Source organism: Takifugu rubripes, chromosome 16 (assembly GCF_901000725.2).
Source record: "Takifugu rubripes chromosome 16, fTakRub1.2, whole genome shotgun sequence".
Taxonomy (NCBI): domain Eukaryota; kingdom Metazoa; phylum Chordata; class Actinopteri; order Tetraodontiformes; family Tetraodontidae; genus Takifugu; species Takifugu rubripes.
The window spans coordinates 2,047,568-2,070,643 of record NC_042300.1 but is presented as its reverse complement, the minus strand read 5'-3'; the positions used below and the strand labels follow the sequence as shown (position 1 = coordinate 2,070,643).

The 23,076-nt window shown below is 47.2% G+C and overlaps 1 protein-coding gene across 1 annotated transcript in view; it reads left to right on the top strand.

Moving 5' to 3' along the window:
• Positions 1-22,583, top strand: part of bach2b (BTB and CNC homology 1, basic leucine zipper transcription factor 2b) — a 44,995-nt gene extending 22,412 nt beyond the window's left edge. Inside the window, exons 3-6 of the mRNA XM_029849302.1 lie at positions 1,517-1,771; positions 9,841-11,343; positions 17,067-17,273; positions 17,535-22,583. Coding sequence (XP_029705162.1) covers positions 1,517-1,771; positions 9,841-11,343; positions 17,067-17,273; positions 17,535-18,011 — 2,442 coding nt within the window. The 3' untranslated portion in view covers positions 18,012-22,583. The remainder of the gene's footprint in view (positions 1-1,516; positions 1,772-9,840; positions 11,344-17,066; positions 17,274-17,534) is intronic.
• Positions 22,584-23,076: the final 493 nt, after the last annotated feature.

The following is a 23,076-nucleotide window of genomic DNA, read 5'->3' as shown; positions in this document are numbered from 1 at the left end:
TCACCAGAAACATTTTGACCTTTTACGGAGCAAAAACAACAAAGGATCAAATAGGACAAGTTCAAAGGAAATGACGAGGGGAAGTGACTGCAAGTTGGGGGAGTCTGCCACCAAAGAAGAAAAAGTTTGATAAGATATTTGGCTGATAGCCCTTTTGGTTATACAAGCAGGTTTCATAAGGTCCTCAAGCTGATGCTCACAACAATGAAGCCTCAACAGCGTGTCCAAAATTCCAGCATGAGGGTGGTCCTCGCTGATATAGTCTGTTTAGAGACACTGTCCATCTGACCCTTTGTCTCTTAACACCTCCTGGGACTGCAGCAAACCTGGGAAACGCTGCGTGTGCCACCAGTAGCAGCTCCGCTCAGAGGCTTTGGGAGAGGCTCTTTTGGGCTCTTTTCTGGACCTTTCTGAATGAAAACCTTCCTGGTAGCAGCACGTTACCTGCATGTCAACACAAAGACCGCTTTGACCGTCACACTGATAGAGTAATTGCTTCGTGCAGCGCCTAACGATCAACGCATCTCTTTGTCAGAGTCGGCCGCTCGTGCTCGCTCCCGCAGGAGCGCTGAAGTTGGTTCTGACTGCTTTGATCTACAGAAGAGCTTTAGCTGCCTGTGTGTGTGCTAGAAAGAGCTGCTGTCAACAGACCAAACCTCAAGAATGAAAGAGAAATCAAAATCATTAAGAACGTAGACAGCATGTCAGGACAGCTTTCTGTTAATTAGGTTCAACGCATGTATGGAGACACGGTGACAAGCATCCACAGTTCCCAACTTCTTCTCTATGATAATTGGAGAAAGTCAGCGTACAGAAACCACTGTTGCAGCCCCTTCAGTCATTTTTCACCTTCATGTTTCACAAACTGCTTGTCATCTTTTGTCTTGTGCTCGGTAAGACAAAGACGTCCTGCTGCTGTCTCCTACTGTGAGACAAGTCCGGACACACAACCGGTGCAGCTGCAGGTCAGTGGAGAGCATCAAGTCAAGGGTCCAAGTCTCTCACACCAGGGTCTAGCTAGTGAGTTTGGTGGTTTTCTTCAACAACAATAATTAGCGATCTAACAGGTTTAGCTTACCTCTAATGTAAGTTCCTGAAAAGGATGTTGAGGAGGAACTTTTCCAGGGTAGATCACAAAAATGAAGGAATTGTAGTGCACAAGAAGAGGTCTGCCTTCACAGTTAGCCCTTGATGACAACCGCGATTTCTCTTTATGTCCTGTCATTTTATTCTGTAGACAAAACCATTCCGTGTACATCGGGCTTGCATCAGCAGCACAACTCTTCAGGTTGGGGTCTTTTGTTGTTTACCGGTGGGTGTTTTGGGTGGGACACAGGGACGCAGAGTCAAGGCCGTCCAACTGACTTTCAAATGTTAAAGGGAGAGCCAGCCTGTGTGTAGTGGCAGTCAGGCTGGTGTGTGTGGAGCCACGAGGGTAGCTGATGTTAGCCCTGTGGTATGTGCTGGTGGAGTTCAGCTGTAAGCTGACCCCCCTCTGTTGTGCTTCTATTTCCAGGGCGTGAGCGGAATGTCCGTGGATGAGAAGTCTGAAGCCCCCATGTACGTGTATGAGTCGACGGTTCATTGTACCAATATCCTCCTCCGCCTGAACGACCAACGGAAACAGGATATCCTGTGTGATGTGACTGTCCTGGTGGAGGGCAAGGAGTTCCGTGGGCACCGGGCTGTTCTGGCTGCCTGCAGCGAGTATTTCCTCCAGGCACTGGCAGGCCAGGCAGAGAATGGCTTAGTTGTTACGCTTCCGCAAGAGGTACACACACACACACACACACACACACACTTTCCACTGTGGTTTTTTCTTGCAGGGGTGGAAACTCAACTTGAGTATTTTTTAAATCTCTCCACCGTGCTTCCTTTTTTTCTGAGCTACCCACACTGATGAGCTACCCCCACCTCAATCACAACAACAACATGAACTATTGCCTTTTCACATCCAGGCCAATTCTTGAGCATTATTGTGCTCATGAGGTGGTTTCATGGGGCCCTGCTCTATGGGGGTCTGTGAAGGAATGCTAATAAGCAATGACGTTGAAAGAAAATGCTAAATATTCAAAACAGCAAACACATCACAGTTCCACATTAAATTTAAGGAAATGTGATTTACATAACATCTGTTGCAATCATGACTGGTAAATAGACCCACCCCCCCACCACAAATGGTGTCAGGTGACAGTACCCAGACAGGCGATATATCATAAAGGATTGTGGCAGGGCCAGGATCATATAGGGGCCATCCTGCTGCTGGGTGTAGCTGGAGAAGTGGAGATGGCTGAAGGACAGAAAGAGGAGAAGAACACGTAAAGCTACACGCACAATGTAGCAGAAGTTGCCAAGTTGAGCAGAAGATGACAATAGAAAAGTGGAGTTTCATGCAACGGTACCGTAGCAGCAGCAGCGAGATCTCCTCATCCTGGATCCTGCTCCTGCTCAGGGCTTCTTCCTGCTACATGGGACCATTGTCTCGGCACCGATGTCCTCCCATCAGATTCTTAGGTTCTGGGTTTCAGGGTTTCAGAGACAATCTTGCCTGCAACAGATGCTGTATGGAAAAATTGAAATGAATAAAATAATGAAAAATTCAGGTGAGTTTTGGCTGCATGGGTTTGCCATGAACGCCAGTCATGACGTGATGTTTAAGTGCCTCCAACTGTTGCCTTTGGTGTAGATAATATCACCTCCCAACTGTAAGGTAGCGCTGAGACATGGGCCATTAGTCAATGAGCAGGAATCCAAAGACTCCTTAACTTTATCGGTAATTCGGTAATTTAATTCCAGCTCAGCCTAAGGGTGTGATGACGAGCGTTACCGAGCTGGTGCTGCTGTGAGGGCCAATTAGCACTGCAGGCAGACGTGGCAGCTACACTTGTTAGTGAGCGAGTGACGAGACACCCATCGGGTTCTCTTCTTTTGGGCTCACATTGTCACCTTCGCATCATCTCCTGGCACAGCTCCTCCTCCTCTCAACACACTTGTGGGCCATGCACACATGCATGTGCTGCTGCTGCTGCTGCTGTGAAAAGTGGGGCACCTCCCACACGTGTTGCAGCGCTGTTCTCATTGGGGCCACGCTGCATTAATAAAGCGCAGCCTGTCAAAAGACGTCATATCGTCTCTGTATGCAAAATACACATTTAGCCTCCTTAACTCAAAGCCTGACTGCAGGGAATAGTGCACGGATGCTCAAAGTGGCTTATTCGTCACCTTCTCTCATGAATAACGCACTTGTTGTCTTTCAGGTGTGAGATCAAGTGTGAAGAGTACCACCTCTCGGTAACTCTCTCATCTGACAAATGAGACACCCAGACTTGCTGTCTGTTTCCAGCCCTTTTCAGTCCAGCAGCACCTTATGGATAGATGATGGCTACCTTTTATGATCTATATTTCACATCGAATTTCCCTTTGACGCAATATTTTCAGCCTTATTCAGCATCTCTGGCTGCTGTCTGCTTGAGTCACCGTCACATTATGGGGGAGTGGAGCCACTCCTGGTTCCACTCCACTGGTTTAAGGTTCCCTGTCAGCTGTTGTTTGACAGTCAGCCAGTGAAGCGTGTGGCTGCATCCCTGCATCAGGTCTGCATGTCACGGTGATGGAGGTGATGGGAAGGCTGGGCAGGGATGAGGAACAACCACCACCTGCTCATGTCTCCTGGTCCTCCTCCCTCTGAAGAGGAAGAGGTGGGCTGCACTTGTTAGTTAGACTCAGGCTGGCCAGACTCGCTCCATCTAAACCAGGGGGGCCCAAACCCAGTATTTAGAAGCGGGAATCCAGCCTGGATTTCTGTCCTACTGGGCAGAAATGCTTTCACCGAGGAAAGTGGGATCCCAGGGGACGGCGTTGTCCACCTGGTAGGACAGAAATAGCACCAGTAGTTACTGGTGCTGAATGATGGAGGCATAGACACGCTTTCTCTACACATCCTGTATCTCAAAGATGTTTTCATGAGAGGAGCCGTCATCTTTGTGATGAACCAGCCCCCCCTCTCAGTACCCCTCCTCAGTACCCCCCCCCCCCGATCTTTGTGTCAGGCACATTTTTGCTTGTTTTTGAGAGCAGATTCACTTTTTTATTCCAACACGAGATCAGAATAAATGAGTAGTCAGGGTGTTGCTAACAGATGCTAAAGCTAGCAGCTGTTGCTCCGTCTCCTCTATGAGCAGATTCAGAATCACCTCCCAAACTAGGAAGAGCAGTAACATTGGGACTATGACATCACAGAAGAATAACCAAATGAATTAAAAAAGAGAGCCAAGCAAACGCCTCATGAACCACATCATTTTTGCGCCCCTTTTTCTCCTCTTTTTGAGTTTGGTTTGGAGCAAAGAGAAGCAGAATCAGAGTGATTGAAGAACCTCAAACCACCTCCTGTTTGTCATCAGCTCAGCAACATTTTCATCTCCAAAGGAAACACACACCTTTTCCTGAGTTGGTGCACATGTAGTTTAGAAATCTAAAGTGTATTAAGCCTCTGGGAGCGTATTACACATCGGGTGTCCTCAGCTTAGATGAATGGCACCATTTCTACACTGTCATGAAGGGCGAGAGGTCCAAATATGGAGGCGCTGCATTTGGCCATGGGGATTCCTTGAATATTATATATGTAACATGTCTACATGTAATATTTATTATATTACTGTTGTATATCTGTTAGTAGCTTCATTTGTGATGAAGCTTCGACCACAACACAATGATACAGGGAGACGATTCAAGGAGACAACCAGCAGTATAGCAACTGTAACAACAATGATGAGAATAACAACAACAACAATAAGAAGAAGAAGAAGAAGAAGAATGAGGAGGAGAAGAGGAGAGGAGAGGAGAGGAGAGGAGAGGAGAGGAGAGGAGAGGAGAGGAGAGGAGAGGAGAGGAGAGGAGAGGAGAGGAGAGGAGAGGAGAGGAGAGGAGAGGAGAGGAGAGGAGAGGAGAGGAGAGGAGAGGAGAGGCGGCCATGACCCAGCAGGGTTTCAGCAGCCTGGTGATCAGGTGATCATGTTTCTGGACCCTGGCAGCCACAGCCTTTAGCAGCAGAATTAAGATGTTAACCTAATAATTAGACGAGCCTCTAAATATGATAATTATGTCTAGAATAATAACTGGAACACCAGAATTAGTGACGAGGTGTTTACTTTAAATTTGATGCCGCTCAGTTCATAACAGACATTTGAACATTTCCATTTTAAAGGTGGACGCGTCAAAACCCCAACCCTGCTGGTAATAAAAGGTCTGACTGGGTGGACAGATCTAACTAAGGACTAACTAAAGACAGATAGTCAGTGACATTCATCCCTCTGCTCAGGTTAAACTGTTGATCCGTACAATTCCTGTTAATCTGAGGGGGCCCCACACTGAAGGCCTGGCTGGGACACTACTGCAAAAATACAGCACAACAGACAGATGGTGCATGGATGGATGGATGGATACATGGATGGATGGATACATGGATGGATGGGTGGATGGATACATGGATGGATGGGTGGATGGATGGATACATTGATGGATGGATGGATACATGGATGGATGGATACATGGATGGATGGATACATTGATGGATGGATGGGTGGATGGATGATACATTGATGGATGGATGGGTGGATGGATGGATACATTGATGGATGGATGGATACATGGATGGGTGGATGGATGGGTGGGTGGATGGATGGATGGATGCAGAGATGGATGGATGAATGGATGGGTGGATGCATGGATGGATGCAGAGATGAATGGATGGGTGGATGCATGGATGGATGGATGCATGGATGGGTGGATGCATGGATGGATGCATGGATGGGTGGATGGATGGATACATGGATGGATGGGTGGATGGATACATGGATGGATGGGTGGATGGATGGATACATTGATGGATGGATGGATGGATGGATGGATGGATGGATACATGGATGGATGGATACATGGATGGATGGATACATGGATGGATGGATACATTGATGGATGGATGGGTGGATGGATGATACATTGATGGATGGATGGGTGGATGGATGGATACATTGATGGATGGATGGATACATGGATGGGTGGATGGATGGGTGGGTGGATGGATGGATGGATGCAGAGATGGATGGATGAATGGATGGGTGGATGCATGGATGGATGCAGAGATGAATGGATGGGTGGATGCATGGATGGATGGATGCATGGATGGGTGGATGCATGGATGGATGGATGGGTGGATGCATGGATGGATGGATGGGTGGGTGGATGGATGGATGCATGGATGGGTGGATGGATGCATGGATGGGTGGATGGATGGATGGATGGATGGACCAACAGTGTTCTGTGTGTGTTGTGTTTGGTGTGGGTGGTGTAGGTGGTGTGTGTGTTGTGTTTGGTGTGTGTGGTGCAGTGTGAGGGGGAAGTTATGCCCTCTGGAGTGTCTGGTCCTAGCTAAGCTGTACTGGACGGATTAGGAATACTCTATCTGGTCTAATCCAGGAGCGGTTTACTCACCAGCAGCTCAGCACCAGGAGCGTCTGAGCCTGGCCCACCGACACACGTGCTGCTATGTGTGTCCAGCACCATCTCTAATTTTCTTCACCAAGCTCTTCCAGGCTGGTGCTGAACGTAGGTACTTGCTAGCTTTGCTGACTGTTGCTCAGCAGCCGTGACGCTGAGGCCATCAGCTTCTGGAACCTCTTCTCCTGTGAGGGGAAGCCCTTTTTTGTCATGTCATCCTACTCCCTCATTAGCATTCATGCCATGCAGCGACTCACTTGAGAACATCTGAATGAACCCCAGAGAAAAGGAGAATTGGGTTGTTGAGGTCGGAAAGGGAACAAATCGTTCCCTGTCTTGTATCCCTTCTCCCCCGGAGATCCAGAGCGTGACTGCATCACCAGGATCCTCCATCCTTCACGGTGGCGAATCTTTCGTAAACCACTTACTGCTAACAGCCCCGATCGCACAACTCCAGATCAAGACCGCAACACACTCCTTTACGATGAGCTCATCACATCTAGTATTAGTTTTACCATCTTTCTAATTTTCTGTGCTCTGTTTTCCTTTAATGAGTACCTGTCTCCGACCGTCTCTCTCCCCCATCTCTCCCCACATCTCTCTCTCTCTCATAATGCGTTCTTCATTAGATTGCGGTGCTGGTTCTGGCCATGGGATCATCACATATGGTGCAGGAGGACATAAAGATGTGCTCCTGCAGGCAGCAGCTGCTGATACATGCTGAAAATTGATCCCTGGTTCACTCAGCGTTTTTCCTCCACCAGCGCTGCTGTTTATCAGAAGCCATGATGCAGTGTGTGTGTGTGTGTGTGTGTGTGTGTGTATGTTTGTGTGTGTGTACCTGGATTTGGTTCTAAGGCGGCTATAGTAACACAGACAGAGAGCTCACAGCTCATTAGGAAGGTGATGAAATATTAACTTAGCCAAATCAACATTCTTCTGAAATCATCGGGCCAGCAGGGGACGTCTGGAGAGCCGGGTCAGGACATTCTGGCCTGGGACCCCTGTGAATGTAAAGCCAGGATGCAGGTGTAGATGTTGAAAGGCTGTATTTTGATTGCACCGGCTGCAGTTTGATTACAAAGATGACAAATTTGAATGAGATCGCCTCTCAGAGAAGTTGTTGGTCCTGCAGTCATTCAGAATAGACCCAAGCCCCAAAGTGCTGCTGTGTGCATGTGGCCCTCATGTGAGGGTCTGAATCAAATGGGTTGATAATGGCTGAGCGCTTCATATGAATAGAGAACTGTTTGAGTACAGCAAATTTGTGGTTATAATAGTAATATTATTGCTTTCATTCACATCTAATTTATTCTATGGTGCAAATGAATATTTTGGGCTCGCCTCCAAGTCAAACCGCAGCCACTGTAGTTCTGTAGACTGTTTATGAAAAACTGACTGTTGGCGCTTCACAGAGACTGATCCAGGATCAGAAATGTGTGTGTGTGTGTGTGTGTGTGTGTGTGTGTGTGTGTGTGTGTGTGTGTGTGTGTGTGTGTGTGTGTGTGTGTGTGTTCTTGGCCCTTTGGACCTGCTGTTCTCTGCAGGATAGTCGTCACCACAGTCAGAGCCGACCCTCCCCCAATCTGTCACACTCAGACGCCCCTTTTCACAAATATGGAGTCAGCAACTTCCTCTTAACAAAGACGGATGTGCTGTTGGTGCTCAGCTGCCTCTGCCTACTGGAATTAATCTGCAGACTTCAGAGTAGCGATAAATCTGCTCCACACGAGACCCTCTACCGTAATAAAGCCTTTGTTACTGTCGTGTAACCCAACGATGACTGCAGATGGACGGCGTGCGGCGCTGGCGCTCCACACTCTCGACACAATCTCATCCTCAAATAAGCACATTAAAATGAGGAGTTGTTTAGAAATGAGACCAACTGTTGTCAGAGACCTCCAGAGGCCTGGCCATGGGGGACACAGTGGAATCAGAGTAGGTGTAGGTGTAGGGACTTCCGTAGCGTCTCAGTTTACTGGTGGTCTTTACAGTAGCTCGGACAGAAACCCGAGGAACTGAGTTTCAACAGGAAAAACTAAATCGAACAAACAGAGCCACATCATGGCGTGGCTGAAATATAAGGTGCTGTTAAGGTTCCTCCTCCATGTTTTAACAGAACCTTGTAGCTTCTTGTTAGCCTCTGTTTTCTTAGACCTGCTCAGCGGACGTCAAGCTATTGTTGCTCACATTTTGCAGCATCCTTGTCATAAGTTCTGTTTGATCTGTTTGTCTTTTATTTTCCAGGCAGGTTCTTCTTTTTTACTTTTCTTGGTAAACGTAAAGCAGTGCTCCCAAACTACCTCTACCTGGGTGATTAGTCTTATTTTGTCCCGCAACAATGGCAACAATGGCAATGTAATTAATAGATATGAACAGCGATAGAAATCATCTTTTCAGCTACAAAATTCCATAAGTGAGACTCTCGTGCTGACCTGCAGAGGGTGGTGGCCCAGTGCTGGTGCTGAGAGCAGCAGCAGAGGCTAAGGGATAAACTCCAGCAGGGGTCTCCAGAACTGGTCCTCCAGAGACACAGTCAAACCGGGAATTCTGTCCCACCAGGTAGGACACTTTCACCTGGGATCCCACTTACCTGGCTGGACTGTGGTCCTGACGGACCTGGTCCGGACAGCCCCTGAGCTATGGACTCAGTGACCATCAGGCTTGACAGACAGTTAACCAGAGAATACAGACTCGAACACAGAGGAGCTGCAGGTGTTGGTAGCATAAATCTGCTTGAAGCAAACCGGCTCTCTCCCTCCGGAAGCAAATACTGGGCATGCAGTCCACAACAACTACTTACTTACTGCTTAGATCAATCAAACACAGCCGAGTTACTTCCTGCCTTTTCAAAATGTATATGTAATAACAAATGATTCATAATTGATATAGAATATAGAAGGATGGGTGGTGTCTCTAACAACATTTGATATATATTACAACATATATCTCATATAAGGCAAAGCCTGAGGTGTAGTTAATGCACTTCCTTTGACTGACAGCTGCCAACGGCCCCGTCTGTATAGACACTCATTCACTATGTAAAGCTATGCTAAATGCTAACCTTAAACAGGGGTGAGTTAAAGCAAAAAGCAGTGTCACCAGTGAGCAGGTGGTCAACATCTGCAACGACCTGCAAAGCTCGACGTACAACCTCTTCAACTGTGTTAGATCTTATTTGTGCTGTTGAATGCTGACCCCCGCCTCCCCCCCAAAAAATGAAGCGTTACTTCACCGTGTTTATTTTGGGGGGCGGGAACTGTCAGGTTGTCTCACGTCACTCCAAGTGCTCTGAACAATAGCTGTGCCGACCGTAATGCTGGCAATTTCCCTGTTTTTTTGCAGGTCACTGCCAGGGGATTCGCCCCATTGTTGCAGTTTGCCTACACTGCTAAGTTGTTGCTCAGCAGAGAAAACATCCAGGAGGTCATCCGCTGTGCTGAATTCCTGCACATGCACAACCTGGAGGACTCGTGCTTTCGCTTTCTGGAAGCTCAGCTGCGCAGTGAGGAAGATAGTCTGCTGCTCTGTCACAAGGTGGGGGAGGAGGCCAACAACTCTGAGGATGAGAGCATGCATTTAGAGGCGGAACGGTCGGCCTCCCCCAGAGCTCGCCGATGTGCTGACACCCTCAGTACCTTTCGACACCCCGATGACGATCGGTTAGCGATGGCTGTACCCGGGAGCTTCGTGGATGGCCGGCTGGACTTTGATCGGCATGGCTCGTCAGACCTGCCCAGGTGCCCCAAATACAGGAAATACCAGTGGGCTTGTAACAAGCACAACAATGACACCTCTTCAGACAGCAGTACCTCAGGTTTCCCAAGCACATTAGAGGAGCAAAATTTTAGTGGGGCAGCACCAGATCAGGGCAGGCTGCCGTTAACCCAGATCAAAGTGGAACCACAGGCAGAGGAAGAACCCATTTCATTGTGCCTGTCAGGGGATGAGCCGGATGTTAGGGATAAGGACAGTGCAACGGCTATGGAGATGGATAACCCCGTAGCTGTGGACAGAATCAAGAGAGCCAAGTCCCCTTCCTGCCTCAGAGCCTTTTTTAAGAAAGGAGTGGAGATGCCCAACACACCACAGCAGGTATTCACCAACAGATTCTTCTGCCCCCAGGACAAAGGAAACTCTCAGGGAGATCACAAAAAAGACATCAGGCCTTTCTCTGGGGAGCTAGGTTTGTCTGTTACATCCCCAAAGGGCATGGACAGTTTCCCTGCAGGGTTGTCCCTCAAGTCTTCTTCCTGCGATGGGGTCTGCAAACAGGAAGTAGAGCTAGATCGCCGTAGTGTCATTTTTTCCTCAGGAGCCTGCAACCGTCTGGGAACTCCAGCACATTCCTATAGTAGTGGGAACTCTTTGGAGATGGAGCTTACTGAGCACATTTCAAAGGGTGTGTGGGCTGGGGCCAGTCAGTCCCTACCCACCTCCCAGACCTTTTCTCTTAACACCAATTCCTCCGAGTCCACAATCCTCTGTCGCCCGAGACCCAACACCAGCTGCCCAGTGCCAATTAAAGTATGCCCGCGTTCGCCACCATGTGAGACACGCACCAGGACTTCCAGTTCCTGCTCCTCCTACTCTTACGCCGAGGATGGCAGTGGAGGCTCTCCCTGCAGTCTGCCCCAGTTTGAGTTCTCCTCCTCGCCGTGCTCCAACGTCACACGCTGCCTCAATGTGGACCAGCAAGATCAAAGCTTGGGGGGCGACACACTTTTTAACCAGGTGCGTCCCAAGATCAAATGTGAGCAGTCTTACGGCACCAACTCCAGCGACGAATCGGGATCCTTTTCAGAGGGGGATAGCGAGTCGTGCAACGTGCAAGAGCGAGGCCCAGAGGTGAGTGTGCACTACAACGCTTACACGTAGCCACAATGTAGCTGCCACGCTGCCACTGAAGGGGCAGAACAAAGTCTGATGTTAGTCGTCTGTTTGATGCACTGCTGCACGTCTGTGGGAGGAGTTGAATACAGAGGCTCAGGAAGACGGGAAGTAGATCCAGTCGATTGTTCCCAAATGGCCACAAACATCGATGCTATGGCTGAAACACAGTCACAGCACACAAAAGTGTGTGTGTGTGTGTGTGTGTGTGTGTTGCTTTATGGTTAAGGTTAAAATTTTGTCTGGGATGGTTTAGAATTCTGTCTTAAAAGATTTGCTCTTTTATGGCTTGTCATTTTTGAAAATAATGGTAGTCCAATATTTAACAACATCAACAATAACCACAATAATAACACTATAATAATAGTAATATTATTGCTCCTTAAGTGTTTTTAAGTTGTGTTTTGGTTGTTTGTCTTTGTTCCCTGACTTGAAGTCTTGTGGAAAGTGCCTAAATTAAAATATACTGTTATTTTCAAGTAATTATTACAGTTAAAATGACTCTTGTTTATTAAATCTGAACATTCTGAATGAATGTCATGTAACCAGAGGACTGTCTGAGGAGTCCTACGTCCCCCAGCCCTGGTGTTTAGTGCAGGATTGTGAGGCCGTGGTGCAGTTTTAGCAGAGCAGCAGCAAATGTGGGTGGACAAAAGGTTTGGTCACATGACATGACTGAAGCCCAGCGCGGCGCTGCTGACAAGGATAAATAGGCAATCCTATAATCATGCTGGCCTAATCCACCTGGGCAGCCCTCCTCCAGGCAGCCACCTGTTGTGGTGGTTGTTGTGGTTGTTGTTGTTGTTGACCACAAAGGGCAAGCATGTTATTGTTGAGGACTAGCTCAGCGTGATTGGTGGGTCTGAGGCCACCACTGCCGACCACTCAGCTCTGCTGAACACACCCCTCACATGTGTGATGTGTGGTCCTGCCGCTTACTGGCTCTGCTGCCGAGGGTACCGAAGCTGCCGCAGAAATGGTGTGTTGCCATGGCGATGGGATTCACAGTAGAAATCTGTGTGTTCCAAGTGGTGGAGCTGCATGAAAGGACTGAGCTTTTCTGTGAGTGGAATCCAGATCTGCCAGCTATGACAGTCGGAAGAGTAAGAGGCTTGATCGTCAGCTCTGCTCCAAACTGTTGAGGGAACAATGTTTCTAGGGCATTTGGGAAGGAGGGGGGGTTCTTCTGCACCGACACCTGGGCCGCTCGTTCCCTCCTCTGTTGACCTGAGTTCTGTGAAGGCAGCATATGGGGTTTAATCCAAGGACTGTGGCCTGCAGGGGGACAAGGGGTCTTTATGTGGCAGGGAGTGCTTTGAGTGGAGGCAGAAGCCAGTGGAGTCACCTTATCAGAGTCATGTGAGGCTCTCTCTGGGGAACTCCTGCCCTGCTCTCCTGCTGTTCCAGGGTGAGCTTGGTCTGTGGGGGGCGGTTGGCTCATCGTTGTAGCCTCACCCTGACCCGTCAGAGCCTCAGCCTCCTGCTCCGAGCTCTCCACCTGAGCTCAGCACAGGTGTTCCATCTTGTCCATCTCTTAATATATGATTAAATACTAAATCATTAACAAACATAAATACCTCCCAAAGGAAGTACTGTAGAGAACTATAAAGTGCTGTAGGATACTACTATGTATAATACTATGTAATACTGTAGAATACTATATATTACTGTAGAATACTACTATGTATAATATTATGTAATACTGTAGAATACTATATATTACTGTAGAATACTACTATGTAATACTGTAGAATACTATATATTACTGTAGAATACTACTATGTATAATACTATGTAATACTGTAGAATACTATATATTACTGTAGAATACTACTATGTATAATACTATGTAATACTGTAGAATACTATATATTACTGTAGAATACGACCATGTAAAAAACTATTTAATACTGTAGAATATTATATAATACTGTAGAATGCTACTATGTATAAAACTATATAATACTGTAGAATACGACCATGTAAAAAAATATTTAATACTGTAGAATACTATATAATACTGTAGAATACTACTATGTATAAAACTATATAATACTGTAGAATACGACCATGTAAAAAAATATTTAATACTGTAGAATACTATATAATACTGTAGAATACTACTATGTATAAAACTATATAATACTGTAGAATACGACCATGTAAAAAAATATTTAATACTGTAGAATACTATATAATACTGTAGAATACTACTATGTAAAAAACTATATAATACTGTAGAATACTATATAGTACTGTAGAATACTACTATGTAGAATACTAGATAATACTGTATAATACTACTATGTATAATACTGTAGACTACTATATAATACTATAGACTACTATATAATAATGTAGAATACTATATAATACTGTATAATACGATATAATACTGTAGATTACTATATAGTACTATAAAGTACTGTAGAATACTATAGAATACTACAATCTATAATACTGTATAATATTGTAGAATATCATATAATACTGTAGAATACTATATAGTACTGTAGAATACTACTATGTATAATACTATGTAATACTGTAGAATACTATATATTACTGTAGAATACGACCATGTAAAAAACTATTTAATACTGTAGAATACTATATAATACTGTAGAATACGACCATGTAAAAAACTATTTAATACTGTATAATACTACTATGTATAATACTGTAGACTACTATATAATACTATAGACTGTATAATACAATATAATACTGTAGATTACTATATAGTACTATAAAGTACTGTAGAATACTCTAGAATACTACAATCTATAATACTGTATAATATTGTAGAATATCATATAATACTGTAGAATACTATATAGTACTGTAGAATACTATACAATACTACAATCTATAATACTGTATAATATTGTAGAATATTATATGCAGAATACTATATAGTACTGTAGAATACTAAATAATACCGTAAAATACTATTTGATATTTTAGAATATTTCATAATAATAAATAATACTGTAGAATACTATATAATACTGTATAATACTGTATTGTAGTGCTCCTCTAGCAGAATAATTCCTGAATTGAGTCCGCCTACAGATGATTTCTCACTTCCTCATGAGTTGATCGTTGTTTGCCTCCTCAGCCTGGTTGAGCTTCATTTCTCATTCTTCATGGTCATTTTATAAACTTCTGTTCAGAACTCATGAGCTCTTTCTCATGAGTTCATAGCAAAGGCGTGTCCACACTGGACCCCCTGGACCTTTGATCCAGAAGAGAACCTGAGTGTGTTCAGATAATTGTGCTGTTGAAGCTGGTAAGCGTGTCATTAGTGAAGGACTGTGGTGCCCGCGGGACGGCCAGATTCACCCTGGTGATCTGGCATTCTTCTGCTGCTGGTTCTGGCTGCTTCCATTACTGTGGCTGGATGTGGGTGAATCCCCTGAGACACCCTGGCAGCGCTCCAGGTCTGCACTAGTGCACGTCCTGTCGGTTGCTGCAGGTTTTTAGCCTGTTTTGACAGCGAATTAAAGGTTTCCTCTGGGGTTTTGCAGTTGCAGCTGCCAGAAATCCACAAGAGCAGGAGAGGCTTTTTGAGTCCATCAACAAGACCTGATGGTTTCGAAGATCCCAGCTCAGGATAACTGGCAGAACCAAACACCTCTGGACCAAGGTTTAGGCATGAGAGACGCAACCCAGCTAAGAAAAGAACCTGGACCTGCTCGCAACCAGGCGGCCATCGGGGGGTCAGGGACATGGGTCGAGGTCAACGGTCAGGACACCGCAGAAGATTTCGGAGACACCTCCGAAAATTCTAGACTTTTGGGGTGAAAACAGCAACAAAAACCAAAAAAACCAAATGAGATTCGACTCTGAAGGTTTTTAAAAAGCAAAAGCAGCCACGATTGAAAGAAAAGGAGCAAATGCAGAATATCAGCGCGCGAAGCTGTCACACCAGCCCTTGAACTGGTTCTTGTGGAAGAGGAGCTAAATATAGACGTCCCCCGTGATCTGGATACTGGTGGAGGGAGAAGCACAGCATCCTCCCCACAAGGTCACACTTTGTCCTCTCCTCTCTGGTCAGGTTGGACCATTGGAAAGCTCAGCAGCGTATGTAGGACAGGACATGACAGCAGCGTTGTCCTAACGGAGACTGACCACCATCTTGGTGGAGCTGCTGGTGCGGGCAGGTTCCTCCCAAGAATCTATCATGCATTGTGTCCCAACACCAGTCTGAGGTCGCTGACAGAGGAAGCGGGTGTGAAGCTGCAGGTGAGGGCTGCACTTCCAGAAGAGACCCTTCAGACGCAGCTCTGCAGATCCAGGCAGCGGCCATCTTTCATCGCTCTCTTTGGAGCTGAAGACGTCAGGTCCTGCCTTGAAAGCTTAACTCATTATTAATTCATGCGTCTGCATGCAGATGATGGGATGGGATGAGATGGGACGAGGGAGCTGTATTTTTGTGTTGTCCGGTGTAAATTTGCCATCTACAGGAGAGCAGTGCGTCAGTGAGGTGTCATTTTTGTTCCTTCATGAGCAGGCACTTTGCCGCCCCCCCCCCCCGGCCCCCCCCACACACACACACACACAGCTGTGTTGATGCTGTGATGGAGCCAGGGCTGCTCTGAGGGCTATCAAAGGTGTTTGTGGGGCTGCTGCAGCAGCCAGGTACACACGGGGGTGGGGGGTGGCAGGGGGAGCATCCTTTGTTTGACGTTGTTGTTGAAGCAGCCACAGGAAGGAAGAGGCAGAGGACTGAGAGCTGCTGCTCCTCTCATCCCTGCCAAGTTCTCCGGCTGTCTTCCTCTGGCTCTTTGTTATGCCTCTTCTGCTTCACTTGCTGCCTGAAGCTACCGCTCTCCCTGGTGCATACAGATACTGCTGGGGTGGATGTTCTTCATGAGGGCTGCCATCACCTGGGGGAAGTGCTGAATTCCTGTTGCCAATTGAGGAAAAACGAAGGAACCGTGCAGCCTTGTTGTGTAATACGAGGGAAGAGTTTGCACGTTTGCTGCATTTAATCAACTAATGCTTTTGTTGTGCAGATGCGGACATTCACGCTCCCAAAAATCACCTGACCATGCTTTAGATAAGTCACTGTCCCACCATTCTGTAGGACTGGCCCGCGTCCAGGTCCTCAGGGAGACGTAGAGGACAGAGACTGTTAAAGGATCAGGACGTCCACTGGGACCCTGACGGTGGAGGCGCTCTGTCGCCACCTGGTGGTCATTTCTGGCAACAGCGACTAAGAGTCTCGCTAAGACAACAAAGCAACAAAGAGTTCAAAGAAAAGAAGCGAAGAGTTTGTTGGAGAATATAAATAGCTAGAATTTTGTGAAGGTTTTTTATAGCGTCATTAAAAATGTGACATTTGTTAGCTTCAATGGAAACATTGTACTCCTCCTCCTATTAGAGTATTTCTAAGATTGGACTGTTCTGAAGGTGTTTACACACAATAATTCTCTTCCTTTAAGATTAAACCTCCTCTCTTACTGACAATGATGCGACCAACTGCTTCTGGAATATATCACCCATTAAAAATAAGGCTTTCAAATGTATTTGTTCCTAAATAAAAATGCTGATATCATCAGAATGACAGTTGAACTACAGATGCAAACAAGGGAGTTGTGTTGTACTTCGCAGACTCTCGATAAGGTCGTTTGGACGTTTTTCTTGATTTGCTCTTCTTCTCTGTCTTCCTGCAGGTGAAGCTGCCTTTCCCAGTAGATCAGATCACGAATCTTCCACGAAATGACTTCCAAATGTTGTTAAAAATGCACAAACTGACCTCAGAACAGCTGGAGTTTATTCATGACGTCAGGCGGCGCAGCAAGAATCGCATCGCAGCCCAACGCTGCCGCAAGAGGAAGCTGGACTGTATCCTGAACCTGGAGTGTGAGATCAGAAAACTGGTGAGTTGGTCACAGGCCCGACCCAAGCTGGTTCTGGAGCCAGAAGCCCGCGGGGCCTTTTTGACCTTTGACCTTTGTGTCAGGCCCACAAGGCATCACAGGTGCTCTCGTTTTGAGCTGCTCTCGTCCCAGTTGACTCCTGTTGAAACCAGGTCCGGACTTTTAGTGGCACTTTTGGATGTTTGGTTCGGTGGGTCGGGTTCGGTGTGTTGCCATGTGTGCGATGACCAGACGTGTCCTAAAGCGTGTGTGTGTTTGCAGGTGTGTGAGAAGGAGAAGCTGCTGACCGAGAGGAACCAGCTGAAGGCCTGCATGGGGGAGCTGTGGGAGAACTTCTCCTGCCTGTCTCAGGAGGTGTGCAGGGACGTCCAGCTGAGCCCTGAGCAGGTCCAGTCCTTACACCACTACTGCCCCATGGTGCGGCCCGCTAACGCCGCCGCCCACCAGCCCAAAGCCGCCACCAGCCCCCCGACCACCAGCATCGACCTGACCGTCTGCTCGGGATCGGCCACGCCCGAGCCCAGTTTCCACGGTTCGCCCGGGCCCTCGGAGAGCGAGCACGATCCCGCCGTCAGGAACGGGGCGCTGCGGAACCCAGACGACCGAGACGGCGGCGCGCTGGCGCCGTCGGGATTGTCCTCGGAAAAATCCAACCAGACAGTGACGGTCGATTTCTGCCAGGAAATGACAGAGAAATGTACAACCGACGAGCAGCCAAGGAAGGACTGCGTCATGTAGCGGCCTGCTCGGGACCTGTATTTAAGCGCACCCCCCGCCCCCCACCAGCCCCCACCCCCCTCCCCCGGTGGGGGAACCCTTCAGCCGCTGCCAGTGTTGACTCCAAAACAAGGGTGGTTTGTATTTATGTGGTTTGTGTGTTTGTGACACTAAAGTTGTCTTAACTGCAGCAATACTGTGTTCCGGCGGAGGTTCTCAGCAGCCCCCCCCCCCCCCTCCCCGCCCCCCCTCCGCCGGCGACGGTGCTCCTCTCCACAGTCAGACCTGAACAGCAGCTCTCTGCGTTCCAACCGTGTCTCTTCCTGCCTTTTATTTATTCCCGCTCTGTCTCGCCGACCCCGCCGGGGGTCGCGGCGATTCAAACTCAGGAAAGAAAAACAAAAAAAAAAGCAAAATTCTCTGAATGTCGACAAGAACTCGCGTAGACACACAGAAGCTTCTGTGACGGAAGAGGCGGCGGCGCGTTCACGCTGTAAAAAGTTCATATGCAAAAACAACTCTTTGTATATCTGTACAGGAGAGCTTTGTACAGGCTGTAACTCAAACATTCCCCTTTGCCTTCCCCAGTCCCGGACTGGGAGGAGAACTCCAGGCACATTAACGGCTCCTTCGGTTTCCCGCTCATCAGCAATACGGCTGTAACTGGATGTTGTAATGGTGACTGTACACGTGCTTGTTTGACAGAAGTGTGTGTAGTACGGAGCATGACGACTGTATCGGTGATTTTGTACAGGTAGTGGCTTTCTTAGATGTTCCTTTCTAACTGGTGTTGACCACCGTTTGGCTTCTTTTCCTGCTCCCCATCACGGCGGACGTTCTTCAACTCAGGAAACCAGCTCGTTACACACGTACACACGCGTACACGCGGACGCACCTCCACCTCCACCTCCACCAGTAGAGTCTTGACCTCCCCCCGCTGGAGCCTCCTTCCCCCAGAGGTCTGCCCCGGGCTCTTTGTTTTCTTCTTCTCAGTATTCGTAGACATCTCCAGATGTGCTTCCACCACGTGATCATTTCATGTTCAGAGAAAGACCAAAAATGCAGCTTTACAACCTGACAACCAGGGAAGGGATCTAATCCAGCCCCCCCCTCCAAGCACTCAGAGCCATTTAGCACTTCTACGAGGGTCTCGGCCTCGGCCTCACGCCCCTGAAACGCCGAGACGCAGCACTTGAATTGGCACTTGCTCCGAAACCATCTTGGTGACACCAGTTTAAAGAGGATGGAGAGAATTTATTTGAAACTTCAGATTAAAGTGTTATAGAAGAGTATCGTTCCCAGGTTTATAAAACAATTTCTTAAGGAATGAAAGATCATTTTGACATGAATAATGTAAATGTGATGATTTAACAATCCTACGATATGTTTGCATTTGTTACTTCTGGTCAAGGTTCTACCTTTGTGACGTGCTTGCATGCTGCCTGTAGCTATTAGCTTAGCTAGCTTGTCTCCCTTCTGTTTACTTTGTCATTGTTTGTTTTTGTTTTGTTTTGTTTTTATAAATAAGCTAAATGACCTCAACCCTCATTAGAGGTCAGCGCCTAAGCCGGGCTGTATTCTGTCCTTCCCACGTTAATTGACTTAGAATGTGAAGCTTTATGTGTTGTCCTTTAAAGCGCCGATAGTTTTTGCTAATTTGATAGCTTTAGTTAGCTTCTGTGAGAAGCTCAGATAGACACACAGCAACCACCTGATTCCACAGTCAGAACATGAAGCTAAAGTGTAGTGTTAGTCGTAAAATGCTAAGATCACTTCAAAGTCACCACAGTCACGGCCAGTTTGGCAGAAGCGCTGCAGAGGTGGCCGCTAGCCTGGCTACGATGCTAGCCTGGCTACGATGCTAGCCTGGCTACGATGCTAGCCTGGCTACGATGCTAGCCTGGCTGCTTCACATATTGATGCATGTTTTGCTACAGGCTTGAGTCCTTTTCTTTGTCCTGATATTTCAGCAATGCAAAGCTATTACTGCTAAATGTTTACGGTTACTTTAAGTCAATTTAACAATTTCTGAAAGTATTTTGGCTAAATAAATCTGAGATTGATGGTTCCAATTTTAGTTTTCCCTCATTTCCACTGATCATTTGTAACTGATGCTGTAGATCACATATGTCAGACTCAGTTCTCGAGGGCCACGATCCAGCCGGGGTTTCTGTCCTACCAGGTTGAAAATGCATTCAGTGGGATGGAAAACCCGGCTGGATCGTGGCCCATGAAGACTGAGTTTGACATGCCTGCTTGTTGACCCCAGACCAGGAGGGTTACCTAGGGCCCTTCTAGCCGGAGCCCCTGACACGCACACGGACACGTGGACAGACCCGAGGGATGAGCCTTTGAGCTAAAACCCTCCTATCTCGTTCTCCTTTAATGTACGAGCAGGTTCTCACCAGCAAAACTAAAGCAACTCGAGTCTTTTCATTTTTATATTGTACAACTGTCGATTTTCTTCCTGGATGCAGTTTGTTGTGTAGCAGAACTTTGGTGCGAGCTCCCGCGTGTGTCTCTGTATCGCCTGTCTTGATTCTTAAACGTTCAACGGTACAAATCCTTTGATTTGTGTCAAAGCACATGTTCAGAAAAGAGCCCCAGCGTGTCCGCGGTTCCCAGCACCCTTTCTGGCTGCTCCAGTAACACAAAAGCTAAGGGGGACAAAGAGACTCCCGCTCCTCGTTAGCCTGATGAGAGCAGAGTGCTACGACGGAGCAGAAGAGTCCTTCCTTAGTCCTGCTCAAAGGACAGGACTGCTTCATATATGCAGTCATACACGAGCACACAATCAACACGTGCACGGACAGCCACGACGGAGAGGGAGGGGGGTCAGCCGTCCCCACAGACACTGATGTTTAGGGCTCCGGAAAAGGTCCCATGTTACCAGCCCACGTTTCACCTGTTGGTCCGAACCTGAGACTTGAACCAGAAACCCTCCGGCCCTAGCCCAGTCCGGTCCAGTGCCCTCTAGCCCAGTCCAAACAAGTGTCCAAACAATCCCCTCTGGTCCAGTCCCTTCAAGTCCACTCCAATCCTCTTTTCGCCAGTCCAGTCCCTTCTAGTCCAGTCCAGTCTCCTCTGGTTCAGTCCCTTCTAGTCCAGTCCAGTCTCCGCTGGTCCAGTTCCCTCTGGTCCAGTCCCCTCTGGTTCAGTCCCTTCTACTCCAGTCCAGTCTTCTCTGGTCCAGTCCCCTCTGGTTCAGTCCCTTCTACTCCAGTCCAGTCTCCTCTGGTTCAGTCCCTTCTGGTTCGGTCCCCTCTGGTCCAGTCCCCTCTGGTTCAGTCCCCTCTGGTCCAGTCCAGTCTCCTCTGGTCCAGTCCCCTCTGGTTCAGTCCCTTCTGGTTCGGTCCCCTCTGGTCCAGTCTCCTCTGGTCCAGTCCCCTCTGGTTCAGTCCCTTCTACTCCAGTCCAGTCTCTTCTGGTCCAGTCCCCTCTGGTTTAGTCTCCTCTGGTCCAGTCCAATCTCCTCTGGTCCAGTCCCCTCTGGTTCAGTCCCTTCTGGTTCGGTCCCCTCTGGTCCAGTCTCCTCTGGTCCAGTCTCCTCTGGTCCAGTCCCCTCTGGTTCAGTCCCTTCTACTCCAGTCCAATCCCCTCTGGTTCAGTCCCCTCTGGTCCAGGCCAGTTCCCTCCAGATTGACGAACAACTAACATGTACCTCCAGAAACCACCTAGTTTAAGTGCGGATGAGAAGAGTTTATCAAAGACTGATTTGTTCTATGCATCAAACATGTGGGTGACTCCAGGGATTCGGCGTCTAGGCTCCATTCGGACCGATCGGTTGGCTGAACCTGTGAACCTCTTTAGTTTTGCTGTAACTCAACACTTCTGCCTTTGTGCTGTGGTCTTTTTCAGTCCTCCCATTTGTTGCTGCTTCTCTGAAACCAACACTGGTGCATCCACTCCAAAGGTCGTTCTAGGAGAGAAAAACATGCCTTTTCCACAGATTCCTCACCTTTCCTTTCAATAACCAGCGTCCCGGTCGGAAGCCGGGGTCGCTGAGAAAACTCGAGATGTTTACAAATCCTGTCGGTATCACGTCACCGTTGCTCTTTTTTTTGTTTTCGGGATCTTGATGTTTGGTGGAATTTGACTGTTTCGGCGTTTGTCATTAATCGAGCTTTGCTTTTGTTTCGGGAGGCAGCATCACATCCAAAAGCATCTCCGAGATTTGCCTTAGAAAAACCTTTCAGAGGCCATTGTTCACACTCCAGTGAAGTGCATGTATGCAGGGGCATGAGCCCCCATCCCCGAGTCACCAGTGCGGACTTTCTCACACTTATCTACCTGTGAAATCCTTCATACCTCTCATAACTGGTCAATGACTGTATCAGCAACGGCATCAGGTGTTTTTCTACATGCTTTTTACACAAATGATATGAATTATTGTATAAGTAGACTTTGGTGCATCATTAATGTTATAGCTCTTATAGTTCAAGTTGTTGCTTTTCTTTCTTTTTTTAGATGATTGTTTTGTGTTAAAACTGTCAATTTGAAATAGCTGTTTTTTGCTTATTCTCTGCTAAGAGTCTGTACCTTTATCATTTTAAATGCTAAATGACCCTAATTAATTAAAATGAGCTAATAATTGTAAATAAGGTATTGTGCAAAACCCATTTTCATTTGTTTCAATTGTTAGTGTTTTACAACTGATCATTATTATTATAATTATTATTATTATAATTATTATTATTATTATTATTTGTCTTGACACCATTTCTCCTAATGAAATAAAGAAACGTGCATATCATGTTTGCTGTTTGTGGGTCAGACCTGAACGACCTCCACGGTAGAGCTGCTTCCTTATTTCTGAAGCGTACTGAGATTAAAACCTTTTAATCACCAAGACAACGGCCTATTTACTTGTCTTGATCGGGGTCGAGTCACCTCCCCCCCCCCCCCTACCATTTAGGCTAGAATCCACCAACTACTGAGGTCACTTGAAGGGTGTCCTCTTGACTGAGAGCTCCAGAGCTCTGAACAGATCCGTCTCACTCTGATCCCCAGAAGCATGATCACCTGATCCGGCTTCTGTCACCCAGACGTTTCGCTCCATACTGACATGAGAGCATCACAGAGTTGC